Genomic DNA, 21,922 nt, shown 5'->3' with positions numbered 1-21,922 from the left:
GAAATAAGCTAATAAAAGTCAGATATTTAAAATCTGCATGGCACTGTTATGCTTGCTCTGTGAGAGGGTACTTTGGCACACAATACATGAAAAAAGGACCATATAATGCGTTAATCCAGTACATGGAAAAGAATGCCCTAAATGAGCCCTTTCCCCATTTAAAAGCCGTAAATATCATTTAATGTCTTGGATGAATTCCCATCTGCTCTCTTTCCTTAGAAAAAGGCCTCAAAAACTGAAAAGGGGGAAGCAATACATTTTCCTATTGCCAGCAATGCTATTTAGAAGACAACACAGGAGACATTTCTTCAAATGTTTTTTCTGCACTAATATGCTATCTCCTGAAGCCCCAGCTTTTCTCATAGCATATCTGTTACACTGATTGAGGTTTCCTCTGTTATGGAGCTACTTTACTGAGTAAGGGGGCAACAGAGAACAACAGGGAGAGGGCCTTCGAAGAAAACTGCTTATGGCTTACCTCCTGTCTTAAAGGGTTAAGCTAGATTTTTTTCTTAATGAGAAGACTGTAGGAAAGGGTAATATTCTATTCAGTTCTGGAAAACACTACAGGTAGGACTGCTGCATATAGAACCTTGTCAAGCAGACAGTTCACTACGCTGGAAGAAAATGGAGCAAGAAGGACTTTTTTTATTATTTGTATAAAATATATTGTTCTTCCAGGCTGTAGTGAAATAGTTTCTATTTAATTGCAGAGAAATCCTAAGAAGGTTACAGCAGTGAAACATTAAAATTCTAAGGGCAACTAATAACATTAAAACTTTATAGCCCCAGATAGAATAATTTAGACAAAAACAACATGAACATATGTTTTGTGTAATAATAACAAACATTTATAGCTGTCAAGAGAGAAAAACACAGGTTTATGCACACCTTAATGGCGTGCATGGGTGAGCATGAGTATATTTAAAACATAATATATTACAAAATTGACAGCAGGCATGACTCTTCTGGGTACTATGTTAAATCAATGAATAAATTACCAAAAGTGTGCTGTGGCTGTTTGGATGTGTAATTGAGCTTAACGTATGTAGTGTTATTTCAAAAGAAACTGTTCAAGGAGTTTCTAGACCAATCCACTATGCATCTTTACTAAGCTGTTTACAAATAACAATAAATGAAACTGTCTCACAGTAGGAAGGAAGTTTAGTTATACGCATTACGTAAATGGGAGAAAAGTTAATTTTAATATGTTCTTCAAGAATTAAAACCAAACTTCTTATTATATTGCTAGGGTGCACTGAATTGGAAATCAACATTTTTCATGTTCTGTTTTAGATTTATTTTAATTAGCTGATACTCTACAAACAAAAGTCTTCATAGCAATACATGTCAGGAAGAAGTCAACTGAGATAAATATGGATGCTTCATGTATCTATACTAAAGAGTAAGAATCAAGGCCCAAATGAACGAACTAGCAAAACCATGAACTTAAATATATTCTATTTATTTCCTTAATGCATTTCCTGTCCAACAGATAAACTACATATTTTAAAAACATTTTAATATATTAGAAACCTATGAAAGTAACTTTTAAGCCTTATTGTTATTGACTAGTTAATAACAAAAAACAGATTTGCAAACTAACCCATTAATTTTCATATTTAGAAAAAAGCTGGGCATATACTTCCATTCCTTGTTTCAGGCCTATTTTATCTTACTATACCCAGAGTTTGTAAAATAGAAACTGATACTGTTTTCTTGCATTCCTCTCTATATTTTGCTGTTCTAGAAGTACTTGGTTGCTATACATTGTTCTAAATTCTTGCACCTCAAATCTAAGATAGGAAGGGCAGCCTGTCCTGTACAAGTTAATACTTGTACTTAACACAAGTAAGTGTCTTGCAGTCTCCAGGAATACTGGCCAAACCAACAGGAAGGACAGAAAAGATAAGCTGACGTCAGCTACCTCCTTCTTGACCCCTCCTCCGAACTGAAATGACAGTCCTCAAATGTAAGCAATCATAAATGCACCATTCTGTTGCATATCATATTTTTAGATCATAGTATTTCAGAACACATGGTGCAAAACTCTTAAGCAGATCTGAACTTTTTCCTTTGCAATTTTCTCTCTCTCACCATTTTTCTCCATTTCATAAGGGATGATGTGACCTGTCAGCATCAACCATACTTGTGATGTTCTCAGGGCTCATAAACTCAAGGATTAAGGCATTCTGTGCTAAATGCCTGGCTCCTTTCTATAACACAATTGTAAAGAGGAAAAGGAGGATGAAGAAATGAAGTGTACATGCCCAGATGAGCTATTCTTTCTCTCTGGCCTGACGATGGTTCATAAAGCATGCTATGGGGCGATTATAAAAGAATATGGCATACCACCTGTCTCCTGGCCAGAAATCCCATTTTACATTTAAAGGCATCTTAGGTTAACTGTCATTAATGTTTACAGCTGCCCATGGGATGTGGCTAAGTACACTACTATCACACATATTTTTCTGCAGTTATTTCCAGGTGTTTAAGGAAGAAGTCTAAATTTCTAAATGTGATGCAGTCCCCATTGCATCTCCCACATTAGTTACACTACCCTGGGCAAGTATAATTATCAATAAATTTGGAGCATCTGAGATATTATAGGAAAGACTTAATTACAAATCCTGGCAAAATACTAAAAAAAAAAAAAAAATTAAAAAAACTTATCTACAAGTTATCAGACCCAACATACAAACTTGCGTATGCTTTTACCCTAAGTCTGTTTCACCAAGTGGTCTACTGAAAAGGTTGGGGTTTTTTTGTGATGTAGATACACATAAAGAAGTCAGGTCACACAACACTCAGCATTGTATTCTGTTGCCTTCTAACACATTAGCTTAAAAAACTAGCAAAATCTGTAACATCACTCTGATCCTAAAATTTAAGTGTAGTTAAGTGTACTATGCCACAAGGCATTTAAGAACAAGTCAGATTTAAAATGCAGGATGTCCAAGTAGATTTTTCCTTCAAACACTGTTTTACCTGATTTCCCTTCTGTGACCACCCCAGTGAAGAATAACTGCTTTAAGTATACAGCCGAGACAAGAACGGAAAGATTCTATAGATTAAATTGCTGCTAGAAGATGTTGTTCTGAAAGAATAAAATAGGAACTGAATTGAAAAAAAAAAAAGGGAAATGCCACCCAGTCATGCTGAATATGAAAGTAATTAAAATATTTTAAAAAGAATAAAAACATGCAGAAGATAAAATTTACCTTTATCTAATGGTATCTTTGTTCACATCAATGTTCCTTTTGTTCTCTATTACACATTTAATCACTCTAAGACATCAACCATAACAGCAAAAACTCAACTACTGAACTGATAATTAAACACAGTAATATTTATAAGATGTTAGTTTATTCTGTAGATATGAACACTTAATTTAATGCACAAATACAATGAAAGTAAAATTTCTTTTTAAAGATCAGAGGAGTGCCATGCCAGTCACTCTTTAATTGAATAAAGCAGTAATTTTTGTTTTCAGAGAAGTAATATAATTTTAATAAAATGACGAAGATAGAATGCTATTAACAGAAGCAACAATCTTCAGTAATGACAATTGGCAATACCATCCATATAAAGCTGCCATTTTTAAAGTACAGGATTTGTAGGTGACTGCATCAAAAGAGAAAAACTAACTTTTAAACATTATTTTTTTTAAGCAAAACATAGCGGAACAGTTTGGCACAAAAAAAAATAAAAAAAATAAAAAAGGCAAGCATCTCAGTACAGGAGGCAAGCTGAGTTTCCTCCACTGAAGTCTGCAATACCAGAGGTAAGCAGGATGAGAAGCAAGAGGTGATACTGCATTGCTACTGCCAGAGGTAGAAAAAGCAAAATAGACTAGGGGAGAAAGCAGAAGAAAACCTTGTAAGCCCAACCTCTAACTCTTATGCCACATTCTCTGAACAATCCAAAATATTTATCACTGTGATGACTGGTAAACAACACACGGGCAGAACACACATTCCAACTTTATTATTTGAGCTCACCAGAATCAATGTTGTCTGCAAATCAGCTACGACACCTATATAGCACAAGCTTTCAGTTCTATGGAGCTTCCATCTGGGTCTGACCAGGCAGTGAACCCTGTGAGAATCTCCCGACGTGCCCCTGTATTTTGTTTCACTGGTGATCCTGGTGAAAATCTGAACTATTTTGAAGAGCAACAGATGGCATGGAGGGCAAGGGAGCAGGAATAAGAAATGAGGAAGGAAAATTAACTGAAAAGATCTGAATTTCAAATAATTTGCTTCTTTAGTGATCACTCTCTATAAAGCCAATCACAAACTCATTCCACCAAGACATTTTCAGTCAGCTAGGATTCCTTCTTTTCACTTATTTATGAATTTATTTGAGTGTGTTCCATCAACTTGTGAATTCAAACTCAAAAAATGAGGAGAAAAGCTCTGTTTCTCCTGTGGCTGTAAAAACTTGGCCTTGAATGTGCACACAGATTCTGAGCCCACAGAGAAAAGGAGACAAGTAATAGCTCTGACAGGCTATCCCAGAAATTTCTACTTCAGAGTAGGAAATGTCCAGTTTTCAGTAAAATGAATCTGTGTATTTTTGTGTGCGTTACCAAAAATTCATTAAATGCGGATTTCTCTGGAAATCTGAGAAGCATGCGAAACAATAGGCAGACATGAATAAGAGAAGCCTTCCATCAATATTCACTTCTGAAAATAAGTTCTATTGAAAATAACAGAACAAAAAAGCATCAATATGATTGTACAGAGAAGGCAGAATGAACAGATACCGGCAAAACGTAAAATCAAGGCCTTTGAGTGGTTAATACTTAGTTTAAGTCACTTAAGATAAATGTGTTCATATGAATACATGCAAAAATACACTTGTGTTTTTATATTTTCAAATACTGGCCAAACCCAACTGGGATTTTTGCCTAAATAAAACTTGTCAGAGTTGGTCCAGTTATGCATGTGAAGTTACAATAGCCTAACATACTTTCAGAGTTTCAGATAACAGTGTTCCAAGATTCAAATAGCATTATGATAAAATTTGCCCCTTGGGCGTATGTCAGTTTAAATATCTGTTCTCATCAAGTTCTCAGTCTGCACTTGTTCTCAGTGGAGTGATTTAGGTTGAAAACATCTTTCAAACTGAACTTGATCTATGTTTTAACAGAAAGTAGCCTTCCTTATTCTTAAAGTCAAAAATCATAATTTCTTTGCCACCTGTTAAGCATAACTGTTTCTATTAACAGTGATGGCTGTTAAACAGCTACAGTTGCCAAAAGTAATCAATATACAGTGTATACTATACAATTGTATATTTACAGTTGATACAAATATAAAATTGATTGTATATTTACCATCAAGGTATAAAAATTAGGGAAGCATTCTATAAATAGCACAGATACCTTGGAGTCCTTGTTTACATTTCCTATTAGAATACAACTTTTAATATTTTTGCAGTAAATATTAGAATACATGGGTTTTAAAATGTACCTATGTTTTTTAACAGGACTGAATATTGTGCTTAATAGTTGATGCAATTCAACTGCATCAAAAATGTGGCTTTCTACATTTTATACTTTGTAGTGAGCTTAATAAACCAGAGACAAGGTTACTTTTAGATTCAATGGAAAAAATGAGGAGCTCGTCTACTATTTTAGAAATTTGGCTTGGTAAAGATTATTAAAATTATTTTAGATACCATGAAAACAATACTGTCATACATAATTTGCAGCAAATATGCAAGGAGGTTGATGGATATATGAGAAAACAATCTCTGTGAGCTAAAACGGGAGCCAGGTTTTCTTAACTAAGACTTCAGGGACACAATTTCATGAAAAACTAGCAAAATATTTAGTTAACTTGTGCTATAGAGAAGTTTTAACAGGGCTCATGTAACATGAAAGAAGAGGTTTAGGATGGAGCTCATATTCATTTGTTTTCTCTTATTGCAGTCCAAACCCTGGCCACTGAGCTTCATTCAGTTCTCCTTGAAGGGAGGCTCTGAATTAAGCACAAAATTGTTCCCCCCGCCCAATAAAAGGCACACAGTTAACAACTCAGGAGAAACAGCTTCCAGTAAACAGCAGTGAATCTACAATGAGGAAGCTGACTGTACATCCAACAGCCCTAAATCTTATTTTGGGCACATCTGATGTTTTTGCTTTCAATCATTCAGGAAAAAATCTACAACTATTTGAACAAAAGAAACATTTTCAAAATACATCTCTCCCAGATACGTAACATCTAAATTATTGTATCAACTTAAAACAATTTCCAAAAGTAATGGTAAAGTGTTACTAATCCCTTTACAAGCACATCTGCACAATCCTGCAACTTGGCCATTTAAAGATGTAGTTATTATCACAACATATTACCCCCAAAACAATGTGTTAGTTTCATTCCAGGTGGCCTCAGGAACACAGGCTGTGGATTTCCAGCCAGCGAGGAGGAAGGTGTGGGGAAGAACCACACAGCCTCTTTCCCTGTGAAGCAGCCCACTGCCAGCACGGTCCCCAACAGGCTCAGAGAGGCACAAGATGAGCCTACCAAGGACGTGATTTGATTTGCGTTTCCTGGAAGATCTCTGCTGTGCAAATCCTCAAGAATAGCCAGCTGGAATGCAACATTCTTCCTCTAGAAAAAGAACAATAGTTCTGACATCTGTCTCTCTCAGGGTGTGGTAGGGAGAAAGCCCTTGCAAAAGAGCTGACCAAAGGAAGGTTTAAGGATCAGTTTGCTTGTGGCTGTGTTTGTGAAAAGGGCCTTGGACTAATGACCCTAAAATTAAAATGTTACAAGCTTGGAAACTTACAGTCTTTCACCCCAATATTACTTGCTCGGTTAAAGCATTTTAACTAACTACATCACTCCTTTACTCAAGGATAGATACAAAATAAAAGACAAAAGAATCTTGGCAGTTTTATTATGAAGAGGAGGTATTCTGTGAATCTTATTCTGTATGCAACATATCAATTTAAGATTGCGTTCACTTAGAAACTTAAAGGAAACATTTTGTACATAGAACATGACATGGCTAGTTTGGCTTTGCAAGGATTTTTGAAAGCTTCTGCTTACCTGAAGAAAAATCCACTTCAAAGTGTGATAAAGAGAGGCATTTTCTTGGCAAGGCACAGGTTTTGTCAGTAAAAACCCCTGTACCAGAAAGGTACTAAAAGGTACTAAAATGCTATTTTTCTTTTTATCTATACTAAAATTCTCACATAAAATTTTCCAACTAATTCTCAGAGTCTGGTACAGTACTTTCACAAAGCTTTTCTGACCACTTGTCATGATCACGTCTTTGAAAGCCTTCAGTAGATCCCATTTATCTGTATCTCTTGTTTCTACAATTAAGACTCACTATAAGTCAGTCCCATTCAATTTTCCATATTGAGTCTGTCCTTTTAGTAACGCCAGAACGCCAGCTTCTGCTGCTACACTTATTCCAAATCGCTTTTCTGTTTCCTTTTATTCATCCACCCTAAGATGGTGTGTAAAATTATGGTTTCACCTCTCAAATCCTTCCTGAAGATACTTTTTGTTATAATGATGGCTAGGACTGTACACATTGTAGGGGATGTCTGTAAAATTAAAGATACCTACCTTATAAAGCAAGGTATTAAAAACTAGCAAACTGAGGGACCTGAAGTGTCTAGGTGCACCAAAAGACACAAGTATTCCTTCCTCTTGCTTCTTTCTTAGGTTCTTTTCATTGTTACACCAACATAGCTTGTTTCGATTAGCTTGGAAATTTTTAACGGATGTTTTCAATCCTATATTTGGATAACAACTAATATAAAAAGAACTCAGTTATGGTTCACATGCTCCAGTAAAAACACTAAAAGGCAGGGTTATTCCTTGCAAAAGCAAAATTTTGGCTATTGATTTACACAAGGATTATGTAAATACCACTACCCTTTCTATCCATTTGAGCAGCTCATGCATGGTCCAAATCCCCACCATAGAAGCCAACAGATAATAATACTGTAGTGTTACATACGAAAATACCTAAAGCCAAGCAAACTAATAACTGTAGAGGCATTTTTTTCTAGTAGGGCAGAATTAATCTCATCATTTGTACTTAAGAGTGAGATCACAGTATCTTTAGTTAGATTTCCAAAGTTCCAAAAGTTTCAGAACTGAAAATGAATGATTCTAAATTGTTCAGCTGTTAGGCACAATACTACTACTTATGTAGACAGCATTTTAAATATTCAACAATTTAAGACTATGCCTCAATGGCCACACAGCAGAACCTTCTGTTTTAATTACAGAAAATCACTTCCCCTATTACCACCTTTTGAAGTAGTGAATGGTGACTTGCTGTAATACTTTTTGGCACGGAAATACTTTGTAAGGTATTATAAGGTATTTTATTCACCAGTGGAAAGTAGTAACTATTTAACTGCACCCAAGACTATCCAGTTGTTCTGAACAGAAAAGACTAATACATTCAATTGAAACTGCAAAGAATTAAGGTGGCAGATGGTAATTACCAATACTGGAAGTAAGCCTGGATAAAGGTGGTTGGAACTTCAGTTTAGTGTCTGATCTACAAGGTGTTGCATTCACAGTATAAAACTCTCTTGTGTCTAGATGGGAATGTGGCTCATTATGGACACATTAGAGAAAAAAATTACTTCTGCTAAAGCACAAATACCAACTTTCCTTGCACATTTCTTTTCCAAGAAAAGCCTTGATTAAGCCATGAGATAACCATAGACCAGGATGGCATGTGTATCACCAGACCAAATTCCCTTTCCATCTGTCTGTACAGTGTCAGAGATGGAAGTCTGATTTCCATTTCATTATCTTTCAAATTGTTACTGACGAAGTTATGGCTATTCACTTGACATTTTATTCCACAATTTTAAGAACATGAGACATGGGATTGAATGCATGTGTCTGATCCTGAGTTTGTGCATGTGGAAGAGAGAGATAGAGAGGCTGTAAGTTAAATAAATTCAGTTTGAGGTGTGAAATTTTAGAAGTCCCCTGTGACCTAAAACACTTCAGCAACTCAAGTAACATTATCCCTCTAGCATACGCTATTCCTGCCCTTTCACTAGAAGCACCTAACTCGGGGAGAAGAGAATGAAGGCCAGTTACACGTGCCATTTGACAACTTCAAAGCACTGACCACTACAATAAAATACGCAATACTCCAGTTGCATACATTGGACACTAGAAACCCAGTTTTAAAAGTGGTTATGTAAGTAAAACCACTAGATTCGGAAATCTTGCTTGCTGTTATCTGTTGACAATATTTAAGACTGTCCCAATAATAGACCATCCCTGTTTTTAAATAATGGAAGACATTAAAAAAATTACGTGTGTGTTGGCTTTAATATCACAGTACATGGATCATACTCATGTCTGCAGATTAGAAATCTAGAGCTGATAAAAGACACTGAGAAAAAGCAAAATATCTACTCACAAATATGATATTTCTCTGCACTGATCACAAACATGCCAAAACACTTCATTTGTACATTCCTTTTCTATCAACATATAAATCTAAATGTTGTAGTCATAGCAGGATGATTAGATGGCCAGGAGAAGTTACAGGTCTGAAGTAATAAAGAAAGGACTCTTACCATTCTATAATCTCTACTCTGTTCACAAGTTTATCCTCATATTAAAACACTGAGCACGAAGTAATTGTTCTGAACTGCAATGTTCAGTCCACCCATTAGGTCTGAGACCAGCGTCACTATAAAACTGCCTGTCAAGCAGCATTCCCAGGATCCCAGACTGTGGTAGATATTAAACAGCTTCACCAAGTTTTCATTATTTTCATGAAAGTCACTTTTCTGTGTACTGGAGACTGTTTGTTTAGAAGGGCTATAAAAACTGTAAATCTATGCACAACTGAGTGGGAGATGATGCTGGAAGTGTGGGATGCTTAATTACATACCAAGAGGAGATTATACAGGTTTTCTTCCTCCTTTTATACAAAGGTTTGTTTAACCACTTCAAACTCTGTTACCTTGAGCAATCTACTTTTTTGTGATTTTAGATTTACTTAATTAAACATATTTTTACCTCCTCTTCTAATATTCTTCAAATCCTTACTGCTTCTATCATTAACCTATTGACAGACAAGTCCACTACAGACTTAAGACAATCTTCCCATGAGTGCTTTTTACCTTAGACAACTAAGTCAATGTTCTAAGCATTAGGCCCAGTGCCTTAACCAGTTTCACGCTTATTTCATTTCATTCATGCTGGAATGGAAAAGTAGAAATGTTTTTCATTAATACAGCAATTATTCTGGAAAGGAACATGTCCGCAAGTACAGACTATGTATGTATTTCTAGAGTACACCATTACTCTTTTAACCTACCAGCCTTTAGGTTCTGATGTTATGCTCTGAACTGTTACACAAAAAACCTAAAACTTTACTTAAACATTTACTTGCAGAACAAAAATATCCAGATCCAAAAATTATAGTAATGAACTAACTGTCCAAATGCATGCTGGGAGTCGAATTTATAACTGACATATTCCATACAATTTTGAATGAAGGAGACTACCTACTATGGGCAAATGCTATTAAGATTTGGATACTTTTCAAGGATGTTAGTTACATGATTAACTTACAAGCTCTTCATAAAGCATAAAACTTTTCCACCAAACTATGAGTGAAATAGATCAGGGTAATATTCAGGCAGTAACACTCACACCCACTAGATAAGAAAGTTATGTTATTTTTCAGTATCGCTCTTCATTGTTTATTGAAAGCAATACTGTTCCAGTAAGCCTTTCCTGATGAAGAAGTGGCCCAATTATACAGATTAGTTACAAAACAAGCGGTCTCAGACATCTCCAGGAGGTGAAAAAGCACAAGGTACACAAATATATGCAAATGTTCCTCCTATTTGCCAGATAGTTTAGACTATTACTTACTATTTCCACCAGGAGAAACCCCCTACTGTGAGCTGAGTGTCTTAAGATTCTGAAGGAAAGTCAGATGCATTGTGTGTCGTGTTTACTACTCATATTGTTAGATCAGTACTTGATGAAATGCACCATGGCAATACTGAGATTTATTTTTAAAGGTACTCCATTAAAAGGAGTGTGGCCAGCAGATCGAGAGAGGTTATCCTCTCCCTCTGCTCCGCCCTAGGGAGACCACATTTGGAGTACTGTGTCCAGCTTTGGGCCCCCCAGTTTAAGAAGGACGTGGAACTGCTTGAGCAAGTCCAGCGGAGAGCTACCAAGGTGATCAGGGGACTGGAGCATCTCCCTTGCGAGGAAACACTGAGACACCTGTGTTTGTTCAGCCTGGAGAAAAGAAGACTGAGGGGGGATCTTATCAATACCTATAAATATCTAAAGGGTGGGTGTCAGGACGATGGGACTAGGCTCTTTTCAGTGGTGCCAATGACAGGACAAGGGGCGATGGGCACAAGTTGGAACACAGGAAGTTCCACCTCAATATGAGGAAAAACTTCGAGGGTGCCAGAGCAGGGGCACAGGCTGCCCAGGGAGGCTGTGGAGTCCCTTCCCTGGAAATATTCAGAACTTGCCTGGACACGTTCCTGTGCCCCCTGCTCTGGGTGTGCCTGCTCAAGCAGAGGGGTTGGACAAGATGATCTCCAGAGGTCCCTTCCAAACCCTACCCTTCTGTGAGTCTGTGAAATCATTTTAGATCAGGGATTTTATACATTTAGTATTTGGCAAGTCCTTCCAAATACTTGGGGTGGGGGGGTGGGGGGAGAGAGAGAGAGCGAAACAGGAAAAATCTGTTCACAAATAATTGTAGTAGCATTGATTTGAGGGTATGCCTTTACTAGTATCTAGAATTGATTGTAATGGATATGTCTACAACCGATGTTTGACTCATCTGACGTGAGAACTTTGGCTGCAAAAAGCCTCCCGATTCTCTCATGTTCTGTGCATAGTTGGATACCACATCTCAGCTCAGGGATGGCTACTAACAGCTTAGGTGAACTGAGGAACAGCTGCTTTTGCATGCATGATTCTGTGAGCAAAACCTTACTTATATCCTGCAATTTAAGCTGTATATAGTCACCATTGGTTTATTTATAAAAATTACAAAATAATAGTACTTAAAGGAGATATCTCATTGTTTTTCTAAGATTGTACAGAGAATGAAATACATTAGAAGAGCTTAGGCATCAGAAATATTTAAAATCTCTTAAGTCTTCTATAGCAATCACTATAAACCACTATGAAACTAACATAAAATTAAAAAAAAATCATAAACAAAATCTGAATTCTTGAATACAAATGTTGACAATGTATTTCTAGAGTGCAGAATGTCCCTCTCTCCCTTCCACTCTCCATTGCTTGCATAAAAGATGCCATAGCGCTACAACAATGTGTTTAAAAAGTCCTAAGGGAAAAGTTTCCTAGTGTCTTTGAAATTCCTTCTTTTCCTATTTCTTTACAGTTTTCTAACACCAACACTGTTCCTGTAGTTTCTCAAACAAGGCAAAAAGTAAAATACCCTCTAGATATAATCTTTAGATTTTCTATTATACTTCCCAGGTTCCTTTTGGCTTTTGAAATAAATGCAAACTGAAATCTACAGTTATATTACCAACTGTATTTTATTTTTAGTTAATCTTTTGGCATGAAGAAGTAGATGGTATTTGACTGCACTATTGCCCATACTTACAAGAATCATATAGAAATATGATTTAATTGTCTGCTTGTGTTTTTATTTAACTGTAGGCACAAAAAAAGCATTGCTAAAGGTTCCTACCTCTATAAGAAAAACCACAGGGCAAGGAGCTACCACCTACCTATATGAAAAATTTACTGCAACATAAACCATGCCTCCGTTTCTCCCTTTTCAATCAAAAATTTGAATATAATTATTCCAAGCTAGGGATTCCATAATTTTCATAGCAAAATCAAGCTGGATTTTAGAACACTTTTTATGCGATTATTTTGATTAAGCAGTTAGACTTTTGGCCACGGATGAGTCAAGCCATTCAGAGATATAGGATCATATTATTGGCAGGGTAGAAACTTAACTTTGAGCTAGTCTGTTTACTTTAATAGGCCTAACTATGAAACCAAGTGTTGCTCCAACGCCTACTTTCTAAATTAAGAGCTATGTGGCACAGGAGCTTTTTCCACCGTGCAAGTGATGAGGGATATGAGCTCAAATTGTGTCTCCTGCTTATAGGTCTATTCCTTTATTTTTGTTTCATTGTTATCCTTGGCTCTTCCTCCACCATCTCCAAGATTATTCTTGCTATGTAGAATTATGGTAAGAAAACACCAGAACATTTAATGTAATCCTAGCCAAGAGTCACTCTACAAACTATGCTCTAGGAAGCACCGAATGTCAATGCAAAGAATTGTCTGGCATCAGAATTTGAAAGTCTACACAGCACAACCATCTCTGTTATTTCTAGAAACAGGGATCTTGAATTTGTCTATAAATTTCAGCCTGCTGCATGCCAAGATGTTAAGGGTTATTGGACTGCTCTGCTGCACATTCTTTGCTTAGAATGCTTTGGAAAAATCAACACTTTCCAGTGCACTCTCCCCCAACCACCTTTGCTTGCTACTGATGGCAATGAAACGTCATGGACCCTATGCCAGAAGTTTCTATTGTGTGTAGTGTCCCTCCACTGCTTGCACCAATCTGAGTTAGTATGTTTTCTTTTTAAAATGCTCTTACAAATATTAAGTTTAGCAACTGATAAGTACTATAGCCCTCTTTAATAATGAATATCCACAAAATGATGATAGGTGTCAGTACCTTATTCTTAAAGTACTTGTATTCAACACATGCACTATTACGGAGGACTTAAACTCAGAGCAAAAAGATTTGTGTAAAAGGCATATGACCTTCTTCCCACTACAATAGCCATCCCCTAATTAAGCAATGCATCTGATAGTCATTAACAGGAATGAGATAATGAATCACTTTCTCTCTTCTTTGTTAATTTGCTGTAACCAAGCGGCTAATGGATGTCAGAGCTGAGTGATTGCACTGATTATAGTGATTTATAGTTGCAACAAAACAATTTAAAACCATTCTGATTATTCATGTTAAAGATGCTTTATGTTTTGTTTACTAAATGTTTTATGTTCCCCCTCATGCCCCTCTACGCACAACAAGACAGGTCTTCCTGGAAAACTTGAAAGTTTTTTTATTGTTTCAGAGTACGGCATTTCATTTTGTTTATTTAAAAAAAAAAAGTTTACCCAGTAGAAATGAAAAGCCTTAGGGTGGAAAGAAAACTTCAGCAGTGCCTAGTTCAAAAGAAGACGGAAATAAGAGGAAATCAGGCAAACTTCAAGCCACTTACCTTAGGGCTCCCAGTCCCTTCCTCATTCTCTGCAGACACATCAGTAGCCAGTATCTCTGCTTTGATGATATCCAGAGCCCTAAGAATCCAGCTGTGTTGCCGTTTGATTTGCCTCTGTAGTTCCTTCCATTGACTTGCAATCATCTGCAGCATGTCCTTCAGTCCTTCTCCAAAATGAAGGGGAAAAAAGTAAAAGCTGCAAACTCAACTGCCTCTTTTAATTTTATTCCTTATTCAAAGAATTAGCAGGGTATTTAAAACAATAAATGCAACATGAATTTTAATGTATTTTCCCAGCGATAAATCCAAGCATTACTATTGTTCATACTGCAAAACAATGCTATAGGGTTAAAACATTTATTTTAGCCATCATGTTAAATTTCCATTATGTTTCAGCTCACAATTTCAGGAAAAGGAAAATCCCACATAAACTGTGATTTCTATGCAGTAGGGAACACTATGGCAATCTCACCTTCTAATATCTAGTCTTTATGTCAAAACATTTCATCATCTTCCAAATACATTTTTCTGACCTCCAACTCCTGTAAGTATTTTCTGTAGTTTACACATTACCATTTTCTAAGCATACGATGACACGCACTACCCTTCTCTGCTATGGCTTCTATACCTTTTGGGAACTATACACAGAAGTCACTAATTTCCTATAGCTTTCACATTAGACAGATCTGTCTGATGCTGCGAAACAATAGAGGCACAATGTATAACATGATCAGAAAACACAAACCAAAGGATAACTTCAACCTGGATGAAAAGGATGCTAAGTAGGCCAAAATTAAGATGGCATTCCATAGCAGTATATGCTGATTAAAACCCTATTATCATACAAGTCACGCAAACATCTAAAAATATAGGGGGTGGTGGGAATAGGGAAAGGGAAATCAGTATATCTCTCCCCTCCTCTTGATTTAAGGCCTCTGCAGAAAAAGACAAGCCTAACCAAAGGAAAAAAGGTATTTTTAATTTTAATCTATTCCTCACAAATGTATTAAAATTGATGTAAAAATTAGTTTAAGTAGCAAAATAAAGCTTTACCAATGCAATCACCCATGCAGAGTATGTAAAAATACATATATATTTGAAATCCTAATTCATTATCTTAATGTTATTTCCATAGCACCTACATCAAAGAATGTGTCAGTGTGAAGTTTTCAGTGATGTGATTTCAATTGAAACTCAGCTGAGCAGCAAGACCAAAATAAAATGAACAGACTATTTGCAGGCAGTATTTCATTTTATAAGTATCACTGCATTGTATGCAGTATATGAAACATTTATAAATCTTGAAGGTCAATCTGATAATGTAAATATTAATAATACATAAGGAAGTGAATATATGCAGTAATTTACAGCAATGCTTCTTCATTCTTTAATAGTCTGGAGACATAAAGACTTGCAATATTTCAGAAGGATTTACCTGATTTGTGAGATACAATAAGCTCAAGAAGTTGACGTCCTTCTTCTACCACTGCTTCTTTTAAAGCACAGTGGCTATCTACATTCAACTTAAAACTCTGGGGAAAAAAATAAAAAAAGAAAAAAAATAGAGAAAAAACCTCAGTACCAGACATTGGAGAGGCAGTTATCATAAAACACACGTACAAAATTACTTGCTGCTTTTTATCAAGAACCACATCCCCATTTACCCAATAGCCAAACTAATTTGCGATACTAAAAGCTATTGATATTTTGGGTCTGGGCTCAAAATGTTTCCATTAGATCAGCAAAGTGCATCTGTGTTGAAACAGCTGACAAATCCAGAAATTCATTAGGTTTTATGAAAAGTCACAACCCGTAGGCTACATCTGGAGTAACAGTGTTCTATAAAATACACTAAATTTATGCCACCACATATGAGCTCTGTTTTTTTCAGATTTCTTTGAAATGTTGGTGGTAGCACTATTTATGAAGCCATAAAAAAATTACAGCATTGAATATATTGGCCTTATGTGCACTCATACAAATCTATTAATACTGTGTTTCTGAGTTAACTCTCATATCCGTTTTCAAAGAACAAATCAAACTGCTTTAGATCTCTGCATTCTTAATTTGCAAAGCAAGTGTGTCTCATCCTTTTTTGCACTAATATTTTCATAGTTTACAAAGGAACCCCACTTTAACAGTGATTAAAATATTTTGTTCCTTTTTAAAATTTATTTTTTTATTTTTAAAAATTGTATTAAAATCTAACAATAGAGAGAGGAACTGGAAACATGATCTACTATATGTTACGCCATTTCAGATGCCACTGATAACTTGCATAAATTTGTGAATTATTTGTTAGAGCTTCTCACTCATACTTGTGCATAAGAAAGAGAAAAAAGAATACAATAAAGGGGTACTTGCTGTATTTAATCATAAATCATGTGCAGCCCTGAACACACATATGCAACTCTTGTTCTCTTTGAAATGTCCACAGAATGAATGAAAACAATATTTGACCCCTTGGAAGAAAAGAGTTTTGCCGCCTGTTGGGAATGAGTTAACTAGCAGAGATGAAAGGAGATGTCACAAGAGCACATTTGTAGCTTCTGTTTTTTATAAAATTCATTTATACTTCTTCAAATACTAGTGACCATGTTAGTACTCAAGTAGCAGACACCACAAAATACTCAAAAGCCGTCACTTCTTAGGGAAGCAACCATATCCTTTCTTTCCTAACTCCTGCAGTCAGGCTGATTGGCGTAGCAGAAAATAATATTGCCAGAACTGTAATAAAATGATGTTCTTTTACTGTATTTGTCATGGTTGAAAGAGGCATGCTGCTCAGGCAGACTCTTAACAGTTTTTCAGGCAGCAGCGTACCTGACAGTTAGTGACAGAATGTTTTTGAGAATTCTCCATTCAAATAAAGAGCAATAAACAGGAATTTTGCTCCCTTCAGCATTTTGTCTAGCCCAATTTTCCTTGTATGGGCATCCGAACACACTGTTTTGTACCAGCTGTCAAACAACTGGGTCAGCCAAGAGAAGTTAAAAAGGAAAAAGGATGCCTAGTTTATGTCTGGCCATTTCTTAAATCTAGAGCTTTATGAACCCAAATCTAGAAGTTCTTTTTCCTTCATAAGAGCATGTCTGAACAAGACTGACAATATTTAATTTACTGTTTACTTAAAACAGGCTTGTACTGAATAGTTTGTAATCATGCACTTCACAGGAAATGCACTATGCCTGTGCCTCACACAGCAAAAGAGAACCTAAAGGACCTGAGAGTAGGTTGTGTAATTTCATATAATTGAAGTTGAGTATAGATGCAGCTGGATGTGGCAGTGTCTCGAGATGATGTGGATGTGTTTGATAGGAAAATTGGAAAAGATGAGGTATTCTTTTTCATTAGGAAAAAAAAAAGAGAGTTGCTGTCCTAGAAAAGATTCATTTAACATAACACACCAGATACTACAATACAGCTTGATTTTCAGGTGCACCTATTAACCAGTAATAATGTTAAACTGAAGAAGCAAAATATGATGAATAAAGATGGGGCCAAACTTTTGGGTTTTGACTAGAGATATTCTCCTTGTGCAAAATTCTGATTTTTATGGATATATTATGCGTGGCACAAATACCGTGAACATACATGAAATTTAGCAGAAATAAACTCTTATCAGCACAGAGGCATCAAAAGGAGGGAACCATTCGCATAAGTATAAATACAAACAGAAGAGAAGGAAATTGTCAGCTGATGTAGCGAAGTACGAGTTTTGGCTTTAGAATTATATACGTATATATAATTCCTTACGGGTGCTAATTTCCTAAGAAAAAGGAAAAAATGGACAAGGAACACTGGAAAGAGTAGCCCTCAATCAGTGCATCAGTGCTTATGGCTCCTCATACCTGTGGGGCTGAAAATGTGGCACATGAAAACAGCAGACAGAGTTGAAGATGTAGTAAGCATTGCATGTATATACAATGGAGAGATGCAAATTTGCACTGCTAAAGATAAAACCAGCCCAAATATTTGGATGGAGGAGGACCGCCAAACACAGAGGTCCTCTCCCATCCTGGATATTTCCCATTCCCTACGGTTTTCTTATGGCATTTGGAAAATTGTAACTCTAACAGCGTGTGACCCAGGTACCCTGCTCCCCTCCTCCTCTGATCTTCCCTGATAATGAATGGAGCCTTTGCATCTGAAGAGAGGAAAGGAGAAGAGGAGGGAAGTCAATTAATCAAAGCCATTTTTCCAGACACATTTGCAGCTATGGAGCAGCCTAAATATCACACATGAGCACATACACATTATGGAAAATGCATGTGCATTGGCCTGACAGCAGCTTTTTAAACAACACATTAATGTCATCCATAGCACTACAGTGTATGTAATGTAGTTTACAAGCTGCAACAAGCAAAATTTCCTTATGAAGTCCTCCACTCTTTTCCCAGTCACCATGCACCTATATATAAATATGAACTGTTGTTATTTAGCAAGAAAGGAAAAGTCAGGCAGGAATCATGCAGTTTTATTAAAGCTACAGATCTGTAAATAAACAGGGAATAAAGACTCCAAAAGTGTAAGTACAAAGCCCCAGGAGCGCTATCTTCTGCCGGCTGCAAGAGGCAAAGGAACCGAGCCTTCACAAAATGAAGCTGTCCCCTGACTTTAGGGAAACTGATTGATCCATTGGACAACAATACTGTGGGACCTCCATGGGGATAGAAGCAGCACCTCCTGATCTGTACTGGGCACTGAACTCACTAAAAGTAAGAGAGCACTTTTCCAGCATATAATAATCTCTCCCTCTCAGCTTATTTGTCTGTACAACTGTGGATGAGGAAAAGTATATGAAAAAACATTTCTTTGAAGTGCCCCATAGGACTTATTTTATAGGTGTAGATACTTAAAACGTAGAAAGCTTCTATTGTGTAGGTATCCTACAGTACGTACCTATTGAGCTCTGATACGCAACCTTTCACTATTCTGCAACCCTCTGTTCTTAGCAAATCCTTGTAATTTGGTAAAACACAACCTGGGTCTTGACCTATTCATATCTGTAGTAATGACAGTCAACTATTAAATATTTTTGTTTCCAGCGGCACACAGACTTTGTATAAGCATGGGGTTTTTTTATGTCATGACATGTCCGACTAATTATTTCCAGTGTACTTTGTGTCTCTGAAACACAGATAAGCAACTAGGTATTATGTGAACCTACAATATGTACGTAAATATAGATTAGTTTAAATAACACAGCAGTTTACACCTATTGCCAGATTAAGATACTGGGTTAAAATAAATATTTTCATTTTCGCAACCATACTATCAGCATGTGTGGCATACTGGGGTACCCCTGAGACCTAATTTTCTTGAGGTTCATTTTTGATGTGTTTAAATACCTTTGAGAAAAATATCACTGCTTCTAGGGCATTTATTTTTTTAGAGCAATGGTACAGACAATTAAAATTATGTCAGTTGCCTATGATTTTAGAACTTGAAATAGAAAGCTTAATTTAAAATTTCCTAATAGTCATTTGCATTTTTGGAGAAAACTACAATATCACTAAAATATAGACTTCTATATTTAGGTACAGTTGAAAGCATATTTTGGCTGAGCATGTAGCATTTTTATCTATAACACTCATAGTGACATATATAATTCAATTGTGAAATTTAGAGTGATGGAAACAGTTTCTGGTAGAAAAGAAACAGGATTCTTTGACCGAGACAGTCCTGGAAGGATAACCAAACGCCCACAAACATTATCAGCAATGTTATGTTTTGGATAGGGAAACAGTTTCAACACACAGCAAAGTTCTAAGAAAATGGAGCAACAAATGCGTATGACTTATTTATTAAATATATTCTTTATCCCAATAATGTACAAGAAAAAAAAATGTTGAAAATTTTATTAAAAAAAAAAAAATTACCACGTTTCATTTGTCTTAAAGGGAATATGACTTAAAACAGTTCCTGAAAATTTATTCTTATATTCTTAATATAGAGTTACTTTTGCAACTGTACTGGTCCTGGCACAGTTACCTCCCAACAGTTTGCTATGACAAAATACCAAGATATGAAGTACTGAATTCAACTTTTGGTTATGGAATGGTAGCTCTCTATGTTTTTTCTTTTCTTTTTTTTTTTTCTTGAGGAGTTCTGACCACACAGGAGTCTCTGTTTGGTCACTGCCTAGTATTTACATATTCCAGTTCATAACCTAATAAGCATGTAATAATGTAGTGGTATTTTCGTACTCCTGAACACTACCTACCAATGACATTTGGTACATCAAAAAAATAACCAACATGTAAGCTGCCCTTATATTAATATGGAAATGGTCATATATTTAGCATTCTAACAACATAATACTAAATACATAATTAATTGGTCAATCGTTCTATAAAATGATCCTATCTTCTATGAAATAGTGCTTTTCACACCTTACATCTACAAATATATCATCAAACTATTTGACTTTTTAACAATCGGGAAACATCTTATCTAGGGAAGCCTCACATTTTTCATCAGGGATATAAAGCCTACTCAGTATTAGAAGTCACTAGGACATTTACCTGGGAATTAAATGTTTCATGTGAAACAGTTCCAGTCAATGTCTCCTCTGTTCATGTTTTCCATAAAACCTAGGTGACTGTAAAGAATTTTCTTTTAAGCTGTATTTCTATCTGAGTGACACTCCACCTGTTAAACAGAACATGGGCACTAGGGAAATGCTTTATGCAGCTCCATAGCCAAGGTTGATTTTTACCACAATAGCAGGGATTCTACTTTCACTTTTTAAGGAGAACATGGTGAATCCTCCTCTGAGGCTGTAGCACCCACTAAGGGTCTTTTACTTCTCTCCCCAAGACGAGAACATACCCTCCCAATTATCACCAACTGCTAAGCCAATCTCTAATGCCTAATGCAATATGACCATCATTTTCCTTAGATGAACCACACATTATTTCTTTCTGTAACCAATGAGAGCTGGTAGATCTTTTTAAGATTTAATAGCTAGTGGAAAGAAGATGTGGTCTTCTACCCCCTGCAACAATGAGAAAGCTTTAAAAGACAATAATTCCTTGGGTTTCTCTGGGGGTAATCCCTTCCACTGGCATCTGTAGGGACATAAGAATGGGCCAAATAACAATATCTCTGTCTATGTTGATTCACAATATCAGTTTATAATCTAAAATGCCTTTAAAATTGACAACTGATCTGGGAATCTCACTAGTGAAATCCCACAATTCATCATCATCATGCTGGCGCTGTGCCGCCATAGATGTAGATCAGATGTAAGATGGTTTGACTGCTCAGACAATTTCTTTGTGTAAGTTTATCATTCATTTAAACATAAAATTAACTGAACATTCTGAGTTCAAAATGTTTAGTAATGAGATAATTATAGCAATCCCGGGAATGACTTTACCTTCTGATCACTGATATGCATTCTCCACCTTTCAGTTGATCTGAATGTACTTTTTGCCTGGGAGGACCAAACAGATTTATGAAGAGACAAAAGTGTGGGAGTTTATTGAACAGCAAACAAAATATGTTTAAAGGTGGAAATGGTGGAAGATTATAAGAAATAAACAAGACTGACTAAAGGATGATTAAGAGAAAGGGCCATTACTATCTACTTATATTCCAAGAATCTGAACACCAAGGAGAAAGAAGACTTAT

The 21,922-nt window shown here is 36.1% G+C and overlaps 1 protein-coding gene across 3 annotated transcripts in view; it reads right to left on the bottom strand.

Annotated features, from left to right (window-relative positions):
• Positions 1–21,922, bottom strand: part of AKAP6 (A-kinase anchoring protein 6) — a 237,120-nt gene that overhangs the window by 133,173 nt on the left and 82,025 nt on the right. For 2 of the 3 annotated variants that reach the window (XM_075103332.1, XM_075103330.1), the window contains exons 6-7: positions 15,720–15,816; positions 14,285–14,451 (exon numbers count right to left, since the gene is read on the bottom strand). In XM_075103332.1, coding sequence (XP_074959433.1) covers positions 14,285–14,451; positions 15,720–15,816 — 264 coding nt within the window. The remainder of the gene's footprint in view (positions 1–14,284; positions 14,452–15,719; positions 15,817–21,922) is intronic. The other variant, XM_075103331.1, reaches the window with a different exon arrangement.

This window comes from Phalacrocorax aristotelis, chromosome 9, assembly GCF_949628215.1.
Source record: "Phalacrocorax aristotelis chromosome 9, bGulAri2.1, whole genome shotgun sequence".
Lineage (NCBI taxonomy): Eukaryota > Metazoa > Chordata > Aves > Suliformes > Phalacrocoracidae > Phalacrocorax > Phalacrocorax aristotelis.
This window is presented reverse-complemented; position numbering and strand designations above follow the sequence as displayed.